This window comes from Anabrus simplex, chromosome 1, assembly GCF_040414725.1.
Source record: "Anabrus simplex isolate iqAnaSimp1 chromosome 1, ASM4041472v1, whole genome shotgun sequence".
NCBI lineage: Eukaryota > Metazoa > Arthropoda > Insecta > Orthoptera > Tettigoniidae > Anabrus > Anabrus simplex.
The window spans coordinates 1,137,429,936-1,137,448,769 of record NC_090265.1 but is presented as its reverse complement, the minus strand read 5'-3'; the positions used below and the strand labels follow the sequence as shown (position 1 = coordinate 1,137,448,769).

Here is an 18,834-nt window from a genome sequence, read left to right as displayed (position 1 = left end):
GATATTATGAACTGTGCTAATGTCTAATTTCATGTCATACCAACTGTGTAGTTAAAAACTGTGCTCTCGACTTCAGAAGTGATCTCATTTTATTACCATAGAAACTTGACGTGTAGTTGAAACTGTGACACAGACTGTGCTATTTCAAGTCACATATTCACTGCCATATTATAAAAGTGCAAGTAAAAACTGTGCATTTAAACTTATCTCAGTGTGGAATGCAACTCATTATTAAGAATTGACAGTGCTATGTCGTGTAGTATAGTGCCAATTGGACTTTCCCGGGTTTCTACATTTCTTTTTAAAACACCGTAAGTCTTGGTGAAGTATTGTAATCTCACACTACTTTGAACGTCGTATCCAGCGTAGGACAGGCGACTTCGAGGGATTATTCGTAGCATCTTCGAGGGATTATTTGTGGTATCTTCGTGGGATTAAGACGTGGTAACATCGCAGGATTAAGACGTGGTTCACGGCTGGTGCTGAGTTTGACTCCAGGCCGTTCGCTGTAGAAGTTCCAGTCATCAAGCTGCAGAGCTGTACTTGAACTACTCTTATAATCAGAACTCAGGCGAAATAAGTGTATTTTACATTTTCTTGAGTGAGTAACTACACTTAAACATTAACTGACTTATTAATAAGGCACTAAATCATTCTCAATATTCAACAGTGCTTCACATATCAAGTGAAGCACTACCACGTGATGTAACACGAGCACTTATGCAGGTCCTCCCCGGCTAGACATCTATGGTGTGTTACTTCTAAAGTTAGGTTAGTCGCATGCAACTTTCACTTCCTTATTATTGAGCTATTTGAGTATTTGACTGAATTATACACCAAGGAGGAGCACATGGCTAGCAACCGTGCCCCGTACTGCCATCCGGTTGTGATTATTAGAACTACCATCGGCCAGCCATACTCAGCCATATATAAAAAGAACGAGGAAATGCGTGGAAGTTTAAAATAATACCAAAATAACTGATACTGCTCTAAAAATCGGGCAATCGGTCCTGGCAACCGGGAAGAACGATGAAAAATCGGGAGTCTTCCCCTCAAATCGAGAGAGTTGGCACGCCTGAATTATATCTTGAAAAAGAACAGTTTTGAAGCAAACCAGAAGGATAGATTTGAGAATAACCTTGTTGAATTAAGATAGCTTTAAAATGAAAAAAGTAAGTAAATAAATAGACAAGTTTTTAACATATTTAGATTATAATGATAAACAAAAGGCATGTAAAATAAGAACTGGATCCCCTCAACAACTTTTCACTAAAAGACTGTCTACCTCAGACATTTTACAGTAAAACCTTTTTAATACGAAGTCGTTGGGGCATAAAAATCGGATTTCAAATTACGTGATTTCGAATTAACCGCAAAATCGCAATACAGAAATTCCAACCCTTGCAGAATCACAAAATATTCCAAGACCTGTTACTGCATCCAAATAACCTTGATTCACAGTTTACCTTTTCAAGTGGTACTGTACCATTTCATTGCCCTGATTACTTAAAACAGAATGTTAAAGTCGTCATTTGCCGTGAATTAACGCTAAAAGTTTTGTATATCAAACGGCAGAAGATAACGAGTTAAAAGATACAGACAAGCAGAATCCAAGTGGCCGTGACGCGAGATGAATCTGTTAATTTCAAATTGTTTAAAACAACAGAGAGAACAATCGAACAATGCATCAAAATAAGCCACCGTAAATTGAGAGAGTCAATTTACGAGAAGAAAATAACAGATTTTAAGAAGAAATTTTTTTTAAAAAATTATTGATAAAACTAATCATAATATAAAGTCTTAACGCTGTGCATTTCAAATATACAAGATCTCAAGCAAGATATTTAAAAGGAGATAGAAAAATAACTGAGTGCATACTAGGATTGCACTGAAGTATAACAAGAGTTTCCTAGGAAACACATTAAGAAAATGCTAACACTTAAAGCATATTAACATTAAATAAAACGATAATATTTTAGATTACTATAGCAAATCTTCTGACCTTTCAGAACGTAGTAATAGTACAAGAAGGCTTTGTAACTAAGAAGATGATGAAATTAATGTTAACTTTGGATATGTTTTTCATGCATATGTCTGAAAACATTATGATGGCCTGCTACACTGGAGATGGATTTGGCGACTGATGGAATCCAGCCAACTCTTCCCATGAATGGTAATCCAAGAGCCGAGACTCGGAGATGACAGAGTCATAGTCGAGAGATTAACGTTCCCCAGGAAGGATGATGCAACAACTATCCCAGCCCAAAAACACACGCAGAATAAGATACTTTTATGAATTATATTTAAAATTATGTCTTTATTGTCTTGTAGTGAGTTGTTGATTGTGTTGTTTATAAGGAATAGGTTGTATCTTCTAGAAGTGTTTTAATCGTGTAGTTTCAACGCGACTGTATTAATAGTGATCTTTTAAGGAAGGTTATAGGTAGTCTTCCAAAATATGTAAACACATCCAAGTGTAGGGAAAGAGGCATACGTCAGTGAAGTGTTATGCTAACAGTATTTCAGTTTATTCTCAAAGAGCTATACCAAAGATAGTATGCTTTGATGAATATGAAGTACGATATTGGTGCATATCAAGTTATAGGTTACCGAGATCATAAGTATCAACAAATTGTTGCCAAAGGTAAGTCAATATAGGTTAAATAAGGGAATACTTTTGACAACTGAAGTACATATTGCTAGGAATATGGTAGTTGTTGATCCATAAAATATTAATCTTACTGAGTTGAGAAGTCATGTGAGTTGAGCGTTACAATGAATTACATATTTGCATATGCGGCGATATAAAGATATGATAAAAATATGAGGTAAGGAATGTGAGATTAATGAATAATAAATATTCCTGGTTAATGTAGTTGAGGAATTATGATAAATATGACAATGTATGAGGAAAGAATGTTATGTAAGTTTGATTAATGAAATATTAAGTAATGCAAATATGGATCAAGGTTATAACAGATGCTAGTAATGATGTGAAATATGGAACAACCTATAATATGAATTTATGGCAATTTGATAATTGACTTACACGTTAATGATAGATTATGGTCATCAAAAATAATTTCAAGTAACCTATAATTCAGACTCTGACGGCAATTTCAAAGAGAATTTCATATTTTATTTAAGGTTTAAGCTGATTTAAGTTGAAATAGCAGATCACTGATGGCAGATACGATCTTAGTGTCTTCATTATGTTAGCCTATCATTATTAAAGAATTAGGAAGTTTCATCTATGGTACTCCTTGTCGACCTACAATCATATGAATGAATTTTATGAAGTGATATGACTTAAATTCAACCTATTAACAGACTTGCTGAAGCTATCTAAGAAAATTTTACCTATTTCTTAGGAAATATTTTGAATATATCTAGTCACGATTAATAATATTTTTTTAATATTATGATAGGTAGCCACTGAAAGCTACAGAGGTGAAACAGTTCTTATTCTGCGCATGTTAAAAAAAAAAATTTAATTGCATATATTAGAGGTGAATGAAATATTTTCTCTTAAAAAGTAACATTCTTGGTAGTCCTTAGGAATTTTATAATCGTAAAGAATTTATGTTATCTTTATTGTATGATTTCTATACTTTCAAGCACGATAATTGAATTGTTTATTTTCTTAAGTCATCATAAAGAATTTTTGAATTTTACCTTTCACTAAGAGCCATAGGATATATGAATTGTAATTTATACGAGGTCAGGATAATTTTTATTGAATAATTTCAATTCGAATAGATTTCATGGAGAAGAATTCATTTTTTTTATTCATGAAGTCAAGACCTTGGAAGATGATAGAATATTTTAATGATTGCGAACTAAAAAGGCAAGATCAAGAGAACGATGATGAAACAATTCTTTCAAAGAAATATCAATGTAAGTAGTAAAACATTGGCAAAAATGGATTTAACTTATCTGAAGCATACTGATTTTCTTGAACGCCAATCTGGGCTAAGCAGAAGAGAGTTATGACACCCGAAAGCCACGGAAAGGCACAATACCATGGAAAAAATTCTTTCCAAAATGTATCCATCCAACAAGGTGCATTTACAGTATTCAAATAATGCATTTGGATAACTCACTGGCAAACATAACCGCACACAATGAAATTAAAAGAAAACAAAGAAAACATGATTCAAAGATGAGGAGAAATCTAGGCTGGCTCCCCTGCGCAAGTTCCTTATTCACTGAATTACTGTACTGTATGAATTTTAGATGCCTTGTACTTCCACGGAAAGTACCTGATGCCCTTAAAACATCATGGCTTATCGAAATTTCGTATGATGAGGGGAGAAAGTCTCTCGCTTCCATCTGCATTACAACACAGTACAATGAAACTATCCTTGTATGATTTCCAGCTATGGCACTTCCCTCGTAATTCAGAAATGCCAACTCTTGCCACGTCACAAAATAGTCTAAGACATATTAATGTATTCAATCACCTTGATTCTCAGTTTAAACCTTTCAAATGCCATAGAAAACACTATTCCTGGAATGTTCCCAAAAACAAGATGCATTTACATTATGCAAATAATGCACTTGGATAAAACGCTGGTAAACATAACCTCATAACGAAAGATTTAAAAAAACACGATTCAAAGAAGCGGTCAAATTGTACTGGCTCCCCTGTGGAAATGTTTTATTGCTTGGATTACTATACTGTTTGCTTTTTTAGATGCCCTATACTTGCACGGAAAGTGTCCGATGCCCTTGAAACAACATGGCTTATCGAACTGGAAGGAAAAGTTCTGGGTAAGATGGGAAGAGGAAGGCCGAGGAAGAAGTATCAGGATTCCGTGACGGGCAGGCTGAATTTGAAAAAGTATATTGACCTGAAATGCTCAGCAGAGGAGAGACAAATGTGGTTGCAGCGACAAGGCCTTGTCTTACGATATGAATGAATGAATTAATTAATTAATTAATTAATTAATTAATTTTGGTAATGGGACGACATTGTTCTTCGAACAACGAATTATTCGTATTTCAAATTAAACAATTTAAATAACATACAAAACTGTACCTCATGTTTCCGGAAACGAGAACTACTTCAAATTATGTGATATTTTGAATTAACCGATTTTGAATTATCGACATCCTACTGTACTTACTATTTTATTCCTACGAAAAGGCAACTAGTAACTGACATAAACAAAAACAGTAGCTAAATGTCACAGCCAAGGAAATATCGGAGAAATTTAATAGCAGCCAATTATATAATGTTTATGAAGATGATTCACTTCTGTAACCTTTGATAATGATAAATGATGAAAATTCAATCACTATTAGTTGGGAAGGAAAAGGACAGTTTTGCAGTGTTATATGAATAAAACACAACAAGTAAGTTACAGAAAAAGGGGTTTAGTTTCAAGATTACTTACATGGAAAAGGAAAGTTCTGCAGTGCAAAGGGAATTGGAAAAGGATACGTTTTCAGCAGCACTTATATCTCACTGCAATGAGAGTACAGGAAAGAGAGGGTTTTGACACAAAATATCACCGTTTCTAGATGTGTACCTACATAATCATATGGAAACTTCCTTTTGTCTTTTTACAAAAAGGAGAAAATAACCTGCTCGTATGAATTTGTAAACAAATAAATGTAATGAAAATTGGAAAAGGCAGATGACAAAAATTATCCTTAACCTTATTCACTGTTCTGAAGGAGAGGAGCTTTCCTTATAGTATTTATATTAGAAAGGTGGAAGGGTAATGTAAGAAGAAATACATTTTTTTTGCTAGTGGCTTTACGTTGCACCGACACAGAAAGGTCTTATGGCGATGATGGGATAGGAAAGGCCTAGGAGTTGGAAGGAAGCAGCCGTGGCCTTAATTAAGGTCTGAAAATGGGATACCATGGAAAACCATCTTCAGGGCTGCCAACAGTGGGATTCAAACCCACTATCTCCTGGATGCAATCTCACAGCCTCGTGCCCTTGACCACATGGCCAACTTGCCCGGTTGAAGAAGATATACAGTATGGCTTTAGAAATGGATGATCAACACTAGACCTTGTCTTCCGTACGAGACAGATGATGGAAAAACAATGGAAATGTGGAGGAGAAATGGTGATTACGTTCCTTGATTTGAAAAAGGTCTATGAGTGACCCCACACCAAATGCATGAAAAGTTGTGAAGCAGGAAGGACTTGGAAAATGAATAACCAAACTTGTGCTTGGAAAATGAATGACCAAATTTGTGCAAGTAATGTACAACATCTGATGCAGCAGTGTCCATACCCCTGTGTGTACAACAGAAGGTTTGAAATGTGAATGGAGTAAGACAGACAGAAGTGTGCTGTCACAAGATGTCCATTGTTTATCAGTAAATGTATCATTCAACACAATACATTTCTGCTGGGGAATTCAAAATAACATCTCGTCATTGCACCTGCAAAAACCAATATGTGAAATATTTCAGCTTAGGACCTAGGCCGATAAGGATCTGCCATCTAAGGTCCAATATCATGCGAAATTGTCAAAGAATTCTTTTTCTTCATAATATGTGTGCTGCGGGTAAGCATTTCTCCCACAAGAATTTCATATAGCCGTTTACGCAGGTGCAGCAAAGATATGTTATTTAGATATGTCCATTATCCTTTCCCCTTTCTTTTCATCCCCATTTCTAGTCTTTTTTTTTTCTAGTTGCTTTACTTTGCACCAACACAGATAAGTCTAATGGCGACGATGGGACAGGAAAGGCCTAGGAATGGGAAGGAAGCGGCTGTGGCCTTAATTAAGGTACAGCCCCAGCATTTGCCTGGTGTGAAAATGGGAAACCACGGAAAACCATTTTCAGGGTTGCCGACAGTGGGATTCGAACCCACTATCTCTCGGATGTGAGCTCACAGCTGCGCACTCCTAACCGCACGGCCAACTTGCCCGGTATCCCCATTTCTAAAGCCATAATCTATTTCTTCATAATGGTAATGGATAAATTTGTGAAGGAAACAATGAAAAACAACGTGAGGACAGGGAGCTGAAGGTGTATTGTTTGCAGATGACATTGTGGTGTGGGGAGCACAAGGTGAGCTGGACAAAATGAGCGAGTAGATATTGGAAATTATGGAATGAAAATAAGCATGGAGAAAGGCAAGATAATGGTATAAACTAAAGGAGAAGGAGATGCAAAATGTACTATAAAAACTTTGAGAGGGGGGGGGGGGCAACACCTTGAAATTGAGGAAAGCTTCAAATATTGGGAAGAGAACTGAAGTAGGACTGGATATGAAGATCAGTAAAACAATACAACAGTGAAATGCATTTTACCACAACTTGAGGAACTTGATGTGGAAGATGGAAGCACCATGAAAATGTAGAGAGGAGATGGTTAAGATATATTATTGTCCCATACCGACATATGCAGCAGAGACTTTGACACTAATGAAAAGTAATGAGAGTTGATCTAAGCCAGTGAGATGTAATTTTTAAGGAGTATGATAAGACAAGAAAGGACAGGGTAAGAAATGAGGATGTCCGGTAGGAAATCAGGAGCAGAAAAGCTTTCGGACAGAATGGAAAGAAATTAACTGTGATGGTTTGGACATGTTAAGAGGATGGAAGATGGAAAGATATGGAAGCAAATGATGGAGGCTGATTGGCAGAAAAATGAAGAAAAGGTAGACAGCATAATAAGAAGGAACCTGGATGAAAATATGAAAAATCAAGAAACTGCTCCTTTGAAATGGCTTACTGCACAGTGACAACAGAGGTCTGTGGTTTATATCAGTTTTCATGCAACAATGGTGGCTCGAATAATTTCAAAGCTAGAAACAGAATAAAAATTCATGAAACTTCTAGAGAACAGGTGAGGATAAACAATATTCTTGTATGTATTTTGAAGAGAGACAAGTCTAAAAATGTGTATAATTCTGATAAACCTGAAGTGCACTGAAATCTCTTGCAAAATAAAACTTTAGAGATTTGGGACAATCTGTAGAAGTGTGGGAGGCACAGTGAACTACTCATTCTGTCATTTGAGAACTGGAACAAGAAATTACAAATTTGTCATGTTCACTGACCATGTGGAAGTCACAAGGTTCTAATGAATTGTTCTAATTCTGCTTTCAAGCCTACATAAGATTATAACACTGTCAACCTACCTGACATGAGCCATCATCTTTTGCCCCACAGTCACAGAAGAAGTTGCCATACTTGGAATAAGTGATATCATGACCTCGATGACATACTCGAGCACACACAGTACATACTCCAACACCATCCACCATCTTACAAGTGTGGCAATGATACCAATGCTGGTTCATGAACTCACGCTGTGTAATTGTAAAGGTACAAAGCTTGTTGCAAAGGCTGTCTTCATCCTGGAATTCACAAAACACATACTACTGACAACATATAGCATGAAGAGAATATAATTTCAACATTAAAAGTTAGCAAAAGAAGATTTATTGTAAACTAGCTGTAGTACCCGGCTTCGCCCGGTCTAACTATTACAAAGACTGCAAATTCCCTGAAGTCCCTTGCCTTATAAAAAGCACACATCTTGTCAAATTATATAGTACAGACTTCAAAATGATATGTCACAGGGTCAAATATGCACTCTCCATGGGCCTTCCAGTAACACTAAATTTCCAAGACCCCACTTCCTTTCCACTCTTATCTCGGTTAGTACACAGCTTCAGTGTCCAAAGTTTATCAGTGAAATACTAATACCACGAGAGCTTCATCTGGATTTCATATCTATAAAATCTACGGCTGTCTTGGAGCGCAGAGTAAGAAATGTATTTCTGGTTTGAGGTACTGGAGTGGTATCGCTGATATGTAAGTAACCCATGTGTTGTCAATTTTGAAGATTTGCACCAGGTTAGTCAGGTGATAAGAGTTTATATTTATTGAAGTTATCTGGGTGTTTCTCAATTTCTATTGCCTCTTGAATGATTCTGGTGTAAAGTGGAATTGAAATAACAGAGAGAAGACCAAAATGGGCTGAAGCAATGAACTACAACACAGAATAAAGCTACCGTATGTAATTCCCATGTTTGATGAATAAGAGCGAGTTATATGAACAGTATGAAGCTGTCCGATAGAACACAGAAGCACATCTGCTCATATTGCTGTAAATGAGACACCTGCCAGCTTCCTCTCTAAAAGGCAATGAATTGTGTGACAACACACAATAAAGCTGCTAGATATATTAATGTGTATTCCTCCTACAGAAGAAATTTAAATTTTACTGAAGTTTCTTTGACTATGATAAAGTTTGATATAGCAGTCTATTTTAATATTACATGAAGAGTGCCGTGGCTTATGCAAGGAAACTACTGAACATGGCATAGAAATTATAGTAACATCTTTGGCAGATATACAACAAACTCGTACGCCAATCATTCTGATGAGGTTACTTCTGATCATTTTCATTCGGGGACAGAAATTGTTGAAATAAATTATTTACATCTGTGCTAAGTGTTACGTGGTATAATTTTACCTACTGTTGCCTACAATTTCTAGGAAAGCATTTTTATTCCATATTTTTCTCTAAAAGGATTTAACCAAAAACAAGTGCTGTGGGCCTAATACTTGTTTTGTGATGTCTGCATTATCTTACAGAACACGTGGAACCACTTAAATACAAAAATTCAGGTCTTTTAGCAATATTCCTTTCCTCAGGAAATCATCTTTTCTGTGAATTTCAAATAAACAATTTCCAAGCATCCTCAGGATCTATCTCTTATTAAAATTGGCAGGATCAAACTCGCACACCTCGGATCCAGCAGACAGACCACTGAGGACGACTCTAGGTGATGTATTATTTGATTCTAGCCTCGTTCATAACAGATCCTAGGACTAGTTATGTAGTACTGCATTCATAATACTCTTATCCCTATAGCATTATTATTTCAGTTACTAGTATGCTGACAATAGTTCAGACATTTTTATCTATAATCTTCTAGCATGCATGGAACATTTTATTATTTTTCTGATTCCATAATAATGATGTACTGAGTATAGCGTTCATTTGCTTAAAAAGAGTTGCCTTAAACATGACAAGACAAACACATTTTTTATAAGTCATGAAATATTTGATCAGAATTCTGGAAGTATGGGCCATGAAAGCATCAGTGACAACATTCCAAAAATCCTCACTGATTGAAAATAAATCTGGTCGTGCTCTACTTAACCTCCAGCAATGCAGTCTTCATAATTTCAGTATTTTCCTGCTGAGTGGTTTTCCCTGTAACGCCTTTACAGCATCACAGTCATTTGACATTTTCCATGTGTAATTGTCGAGAATAAGTTGGAAAAACTTGGAAAGTATCAGATTAGGTAAGTGTGATCACAGTCAGGACATTTAAATATTTAGTTAAACCCCATTGCTCCAAATGACGAGAAGGTTTCCACTACATTTTTTCCTGCATATTTTATTGCATGTTTTGTAAATGTGAACCACCCATATCCGCTAATTATATGAATCTCTACTACGATAAATTCCCATGAAGATATAATGATACATCCAATCCAGGAGAAACATGATCATGAAGATTTAAAGTATGCAGTTGTAATTAAGTGCCATACCGAAGGTTGGGTTTGGACAGTGACTGGAAATGACCAGCGAACAGTTCATGAACTGGAGATGCGCCTCCTAGGCCATGGAAAACAAGCACAAGAGGCTAGTCTATACACAATACAAACCAAGAAATATTTAAAAGGATAATGACTCAAAATAGAAAAGGGCAAAAATATATATTTATGGTTCTTACTCACATCAGACTTCGTTTCCATGTCACCTTCACCAAGACCATGTTCATAAGCTTGCCATCTTTTACTTCAAATACGAAAAAAATTATGGGAAGAGGTTAGGGGAAAATGGGGCGAATCACGTCAACAATAAGGAGGAAATAAAAATAAAAATCTAGGGAAATCCCATAGTTGATTTACGCCCCACTAAACTACTAATTTACACACACTCGCGCACTTGCACATGTGCCAAAAGAGCCACAACCGAAGGAAAACTGGTCGTCACGCACATTCACCTACGACCTCAAACAAGAGCAATTCACAAGTCAAATGCTCAAATGAATAGGATCAAAAGGCGTACGATATATGTAAATACTGACATCCCTTCTGAAATACGAGTAGCAATTACATAAATACCTTCAAACTTCAACTGTGTCTATCCCATACAATGCTAGTAAAGCCCAGCACTGACATGGATTATGATTGGCAGAGAAAGGGAAAATCCACACAAGGAATACACTGCACAATAAATGTATGGACCACTCAGATGTAGCATAAAACATCGATTACAAATAACCTAGAGGACATGTACCAAAATACATGCAGAATAATAAGGCGCATATCAAACACAATCCAGTAACTTAAAAACAAGTCACCCATCATGAAGGTGATACATTTTGCTATCAAAAGATCAAGAAAAATAAAGAAAAATAGAGAACATTCAGAAGAAAAATCTGGCGAGCACAAATCATAAAAGTAACAGAAACATACAAGGGAACTGGCAGCGGGGGGGAAAAAAAAATCAAATACCTAAATTATAGCTTCACAGGATACAGTTACCTTGAGTGTCCCAAAGATAAAAACAATAACACAATTTGTAAGTAAATGCCATGCAAAAATGTATCGGGCCTATTTTCCAATAAGTTATCAACAACAGCCTTTGTCAAGGAGAAAAATTACATATCTGGTGGAAAGAAAACCTTGCCACGGCTGATGTGGCGCAAGGCCACCACCTATCGGTGTAGGAAAAGTGAGGATGTCGTCTCAAGTCATGAAGCCACGAGGCCAGTGCTGAACAACACAGCAAGCCGAAGACTAAACCGACAACAGCAGGATTCATTCATAGAATGAAGCCATCAAGGAAAAGACAAATTTTCTTGAGATACCGTAAGCCCCCAGAACTTTATGTTTAATTAAAGACTGTAAAGGGCTGTTGCTAATGTAAGAAGATACCTGTTCCAAGCAGTATGTACATGTGATGTGGTTTTCAACAGTTTTGCTGGTGAACTTGTTCTTGGAGCTGGACTCTTTACGACCGGATGCCTTTCCTGACGTCAATCACATCAGAGGAGTTAATGAGATGAATGTCCCACTAACTACTTTTATGGTCTTCGGAGATGCCGAGATGCCAGAATTTAGTCCTGCCAGTAAATCTACTGACATGAGACTGGTGTATTTGAGCACTTTCAAATACCACCGGACTGAGCCAGGATCAAACCTGCCAAGATGGGGTCAGAAGGCCAGCGCTTCAATTGTCTGAGCTACTCAGGCTGCCAAGGAGCAGAAACAAAAGAATGGCCTACCATGATTAGCAGCACCTAACAGCATGGAAAGTCATGATGCAGAAAATGCTTGCAATAAAATTTTAGATTTGTATCATAGTGTACGGAAGAGGAATTGTGTGCTCTTCTACCTTCGTCCACAAGCTGGCTGAAGAGAGAGGTGGTCCTTCCAACAGTGGCAGCACAATCGTTGAGTCGGCAGCATATGAGACTTGTCATTAGTACGTGTTATGTTCATGCAGAGTTATCAGAATTTCTATTACTTTCCACTGTCACTGTTAAGAGGTTAAGGCAGTTTATACGATTGGTGTATCCATTAGTGATTAGTGCGAGTAGTCGTATGTAGTTTATATAGCAACTGTCCGTGAAGAAGGTTCTGCCGCAACATGTCCACGTGTTTCGTACCTGGCTGTAGATCTGGATATGACAGATCGTCTTCAGGTAGCCATTTAGATCCCCTAAAAGATAGTTGTGTTCTCCTGAAATGACAGAAGTCTGACCAAAGAAAAGACAGAAAACTGCCTCATTTTTTCTTGTGAGATTAATTTTTGTGATAACTTCTCTATAAAAGTAGACTCATTGGTAAATGGTGAAAGAGAAGCAATACCACGACATTTGTGGAAATTAAAACCAGAAGCATTCCCCCAATGTATTTCTAATCTGCCCAAATAGCTTTCTATGGCAGTTAAGAAAACTCTCCTGTGAAGAAGCAATCCACACAAACAGATGTGTCTATTAAAAACCCTAATCAGAGCATAAATGTCAACGATCAGCCCACATGTTTAGCAGTTGAAGATAGCCCTAATACTGCAAAGGCTAGGAAAATAATTGCTCTGTTAAAGAGGAGACTGAATAATCAGAAACATAAATGTATTAGAACACAGAATAAACTAAATGTTGCTAAAGCTAAAATACACTTGCTTGAAAAGAAAAAACATTTCGGACATCAAATCAAAGAGCAGTTTCAAACAAACAGAAACCAATTTGCCTCTCTCAACAAACATAGAAAGTTATATTGATACAATGTTAAAGAAATGTCAACTGAAAAGTAAAAAAAAAAAAAAGATACAGTTATGAATTTCTTTTGAATTCCATTCTTTTAAAAATGAAGTCTCCCAAAGGTTATCAGCATTGTTTAAATTATGACTTGTTGCCTTTGCCTTATGAAGCTCATGATGATCATCATCATACACTAAAGGCTAAGCTTTGTTCCTGCATCCATTCTCCTCTTAACCCTGCTGTTCTCTTCACTTCCGTATAGTCTTTACATCCCATCAAGTTGCTCACATCCTCAAAGTATGTCTTTCTTGGTCTTCCTCTTCTTTTCTTTCCTAGTATTTTTCCTTCAAACACATTTACCAGGAAGTCATTATGTCTCAAGATATGACCTACATGTTTTAACTTCCTTCTTTCCATATCCGTAACAGTCTCCGTTGCTCATTGTCTTCCTTTAGAAGATCTTGATTAGTCTTCTTACTTTCTTTCATTCAGATTTTCTTTCTTTCTTTCTTTCTTTCTTTCTTTCTTTGAGTCCCAGAATGTCCTTGTCAATTTCCTCCAAATCCGCATTTCAGATGCTTCCCATGGATCCTTTTATTTTTTTTCCAATAGTCCAGCTCTCACAGTCAAAGTATTACACACCAGAAAAAGGATTTTACAAAAGCCTTCCTTGTTTCTAAACGTATGTAGGTATTTGTAAAAAGATTACTTTTAGTTTTAAAGGCCTGTTTAGCAAGAGCTATTCTTCTTTCAATTTCGTTGGTCCAACTATTGTGTTCATTTATAATGCTTCCTAAATTACAAAAACGTTGCACTTGTTCTACTCCTGCCATCGTTGCTCTCAACTAAAATTTAGATTTTCTTACTATTGATATTAAGTTTGTAATGTTTCAATGTATCATACAGAACATTCAACATTCAATTTAATTCTTTCTCAGAGTCTGCTGCAATGGAAATGTCATCAGCAAATCCAACACTGTGGAATCTTTTCCCATTTACCTTTATTCCCTTCGTCCTTTCCTTCAAAACATATATTGCTTCTTCAATAAGAAAGTTGAAAATGTATGGTGAGAGTGGACAACCCTGCCTTACCCCCTTCTGAATTCTTGCTCACTTGAAAAAATTAGTGAAGGGCCTTAAATATTTGTATGGCATACCTGCCAACTTTCCAAATGACCTATCAGAAAAAAATCCCTGTACGTCGAAATACACGGGAACCCAATGCACCAAAATGCAGTACAACAACAAATTTCATGTATTTTCTTCACTTCAGATAATTACGAGTTCAAGAGCATTAATATAAAACACTACATGCAACCAATGACATTGTAACCGAGGTTACATTTTCGCCCCCTTCATTAACACTTTTAGAAATGGCATCTCCTCGTGGAAATTTGTTACCGGGAATTTATTTCCCATTATTCTTCTGCTTTTATCTTCTCTGTGAACTGGATGTCACAATGGTTTTAAAACCTTACCTCGCCTCTGTGGGCTGATATCCTCTCGTATTCCATTTGGGTATCTCTACGAACTATGATCTTGGAGAGTTTGTTCCTGCTTAGTGCTGTCTCCTGTGGCAGCGAGTCTAACTTAGTTTGCTCTGTCCAATGAGCAAGTGGCTTCTTGCTTCTGGCTAGCAGCGGCTGTGAGTGAGCATTAGTCAGCCATCATTCTGTGTTAAGTCGCCATGCAGTCAACTTGCGGAATTCAACCTGTAGCGCACGGGCTTGGCCTGTACCAATGGAGCTGGGATAATCATCATAGCGTAGGGTGTAACCACCCTGGAAGGTTTCTTTAGCCATCTTCAATTTTTTTAATCATCCTTCTGTGAATTATCTTATGTCTGAATAACTTCATGTATGCACGTCCACGTGGTTTGTACCTTGTGGGAGTCATCTGCATTTCATGGTACGGCTGCAAATAAACTGTAAGTAATGCATTTAATTAAACATTGGTGTTTTTCGGCGTGAATTAAATAATTCTCGACCAAGACATCAACCTCGCGTGGTCATAATTTTTCGAAGACATAAGCTTCATTATTGCTTCGGTATTGAACTGAGATCACAGAGATAAGTTATTTGTAAGGTTCAACCTATTCAATACAAATTACGTGTTGTGTAGATGTTATTTACAACAGGTCCCATATTTAAAAAATGTTGTAAATAACATCTAGACAACAAGTAATTTCTATCGAATAGGTTGAACCTGATAAATAACTTATCCCTGTGGACATCAATTTGGAACTATGACGCGGATCGTGTGAGCATTATGTCCATCTTGTGAAATTCTGAAAATGTTTTCTTAAATTTATTTCTTTTATGGACTTCTACTGTGTAAATTAAAATTTAGGTCTACTAACAAGTCATGTGATTTCCATTTGAGTAGAGTTTAACTGTCTCACCATGTTGTTGTTCCGTTAATTACCGTTTAAATTATTATTATTATTATTATTATTATTATTATTATTATTATTATTATTATTATTATTATTACAGTACTACTATCACCAGCAGACTTCTTTCAAATATCATGTAATTCATTAATCATTTCAAGTTTATGTTAAAGGCGGTTTAACTACCACGTGAGTTTCTGCACGAATTTTTAAATTATTATTTGATTCCATTCTTAATTTTCTTTTCTCCTTTTTATTTTATATTAACGTGCAATTCTTTGATTTATGGGATCAAACTGTTTTTCTTTTATCTCGAGCGAGCTTCCTATTGTGCTTTATTTCGGGATTGGTTGTTCTATCTCCTTGTTTGGTGGTTGTGATGATGATGACCATGACTGTTGTTGATTGAGGAAGCCGGCATGGCTGTATGTGGATGTACTTAGTGCTTGTGCAGTATTAAACTTTTTCTTCATTTCCAGAGGGTAATCCCAAAATTAAGGTCTCCTATATTTTTATAAATACAGAACTGTTTGTGTGGCTGTTGGTCACAATATTGTGAAGTGTGTTTCCCGCGCTCGCATATAAACATGCGCACGCCGCGCTGAGACACTTAGTCTGTCTTGGCAGCCGTTGAGAATGGAGCTCCAGTTAGATGATACTGCCAAGTGCGAAGTGCGCGCAGTTATTCGGTTTCTGAACGCAAAAGGTACTGAACCGATTGAAATCTGTCACCAATTGATGGAAGTGTATGGTGAGTCGTGCATGGATGTTAAAAATATTCGTAAGTGGTGTAGAGAAACAGAAAAGTTGAAATACCGGAAGGTGTGCGCTAGATGGGTGCCATGCATGCTGACTGAAGACCACATGCAGCAACAAGTTGATTCTTCCTGCGCATTTCTTCAATGCTTTTCAGCCGAACAGGACAACTTTTTCGACTCAATTGTCACGGGTGACGAAACCTGGGCGTTCCACTTTACACCTGAGACCAAGCAACAATCATGCCAGTGGCGGCATCCCTCTTTGCCAAAGCCGTAGAAATTCAAGCAAACACAGTCTGTCAGTAAAGTCATGACAACTGTGTTTTGGGATCAAAAAGGGGTATTGTTGGTCGACTTTATGCCTGCTGGTACCAGAATGCTGACAGGTACTGTGAGACCCTGAAAAAACTCAGAAGGGCAATTCAGAACCGGAGAAGAGGAATGTTGAGCAAGGGCGTAAACATTCTCCATAACAACGCTCACCCGCACGTCGCCCTGCAAAACATTGCTCTCCTGCCACAGTTTCAGTGGAACAGCATCACCCACCCACCCTAGAGTCCCAACTTGGCGCCCAGTGGCTATCACCTGTTCCCTAAGTTGAAAGAACATTTGGCTGGAAAGCGATTCAGCACCGACGACGAGGTGAAAGATGAGGTTCACAACTTCCGGAACAGCATGCTGGTGAGCTGGTATGACATGGGCATAAAAAAACTGTCACAGCGTCTACAAAAATGCATCGACTGAAACAGTGATTATGTAGAAAAATAGCTAAATGTTCAAGCTGTAAAATGAGTAAATTATTGTAGAAATAAACAGGTCCCTGTATTTATAAAAAAATAGGAGACCTTAATTTTGGGATTATCTTTGTAAGTGATTTTTGCACACTTTCTAGCTTCTTCATACTAATATTTTTCTGGTTTAATTATATTTTAATGTAACTTTTTAATACTCAAACTTATGGATTATTTTGGTGATATGCCTTGTGGAAACTAAGTGGAACTTCTTGTAACCAGCAGAACTTAACTACAAACTGGGAATTTGCTTTTAAAAAAATTTAAGAGTCCACGTGAATTTATTTTACGTTAAATTTATGTTAATAGGTTTAGCGTTTCAACTATTTACCATATGCATCGGCCAATCGTGTTTCAAATAGAGTTAGTCTCTTCATTGTGAATCTTGTTCTCATTTAAAGAATTATTATTATTTATACCTTCTTAGACTGTTAATTGAAGACGACTTAAAATTTTGCTTTCTGTTAATTTAATTTTAAACCTTAATTTGCTTTCTGTTAATTTTAAACCATCATTTTGTTTTCTGTAAATTCTATTGTAAAGCTTAATTTGTTTCATAAATTAAATTTTGATGGTTCTATTTTAAAAGGGGTTTTAATTGATATTTAGTGTTCATACCATATCGAGACATTTCCTGATAGACCCCTTCCATCTCTCTCCTCTGGGTTTTTAAGGTAAGTTGAATCCTCTGTCTTCTTTTGGGCCTTGTGTTTTGTTTTGTTATTGAAATCATTATGTGTTTTTACTTGTGCCTGCTCATTTCAGTACTAAGGCAGCACGACATTACAAGGAACAAAATATCACCTCAGTTAACACAATGCGGACCGGTTCTGAGAAAACTCTTGTTTGCCTGGCCGAGCGTTCCAACTGCAATAATAGTAGCTTTCCTATGTTGCACCCTGTCATGTCCCCTTCCAATGCTGGTACCGATAAAACAGTACTTATAATACTTTCTCGGGCAGCATCATGAAAAGTAACCACTATGGGATACAACTTGGAATTGGTATCATTGCTTCCATCCAACTTGGAATCGGTGTCATTGCTTCCATCTATCGGGGGGGGAAAAAAAAAAGGACTATTTTTTAAACAATTAACAATGTCCTGTGTTGCAGTACATGCCATTTCGTTTAGGACACACGTTTTTGTGCGACCACAACCATACTTTTTAGAGATTTCTGATGTAGGAAACATCTTTCTGAACAAAGCTTCTGCATGATCAGCTGCACTCAATGGAATGCTGTATTCTGCTAAAAAAAAGTAAACAAACACTTGGCCTTGATTACATCATAAACATTATCTCCAGCTTTGGCAAAGAAATACTGTTTATTTTCTGATTTTCTTCCTCAGATTTCAAATTACTAAGGTCAGGTCGTTTTGTTACCATGTGCTATGTTAATATCACAAGAGCACTCTGTACAAAATGCAATTTTGTCACCTTTTCTCTATTTCAGTATACATGGGAATGTTTTTTCGTAGATTTACCCATGATTACCGTTAAACAATGATCATAAGACAAAATAAGCAATGAACACATTTCATGTTACTCCAAAGCTACATAACCTCAGCTTCGCAATATGTGGCAATAAATATGAAGCAAATTAAGCGGCAAACATAATTCACA

General features: G+C 36.7%; 1 protein-coding gene across 1 annotated transcript in view; it reads right to left on the bottom strand.

Annotated features, from left to right (window-relative positions):
* poe (E3 ubiquitin-protein ligase-like protein poe) overlaps positions 1–18,834 on the bottom strand; it is a 797,274-nt gene that overhangs the window by 449,189 nt on the left and 329,251 nt on the right. Inside the window, exon 29 of the mRNA XM_067137373.2 lies at positions 8,119–8,337. Within this exon, the coding sequence (XP_066993474.2) occupies positions 8,119–8,337 (219 nt within the window). The remainder of the gene's footprint in view (positions 1–8,118; positions 8,338–18,834) is intronic.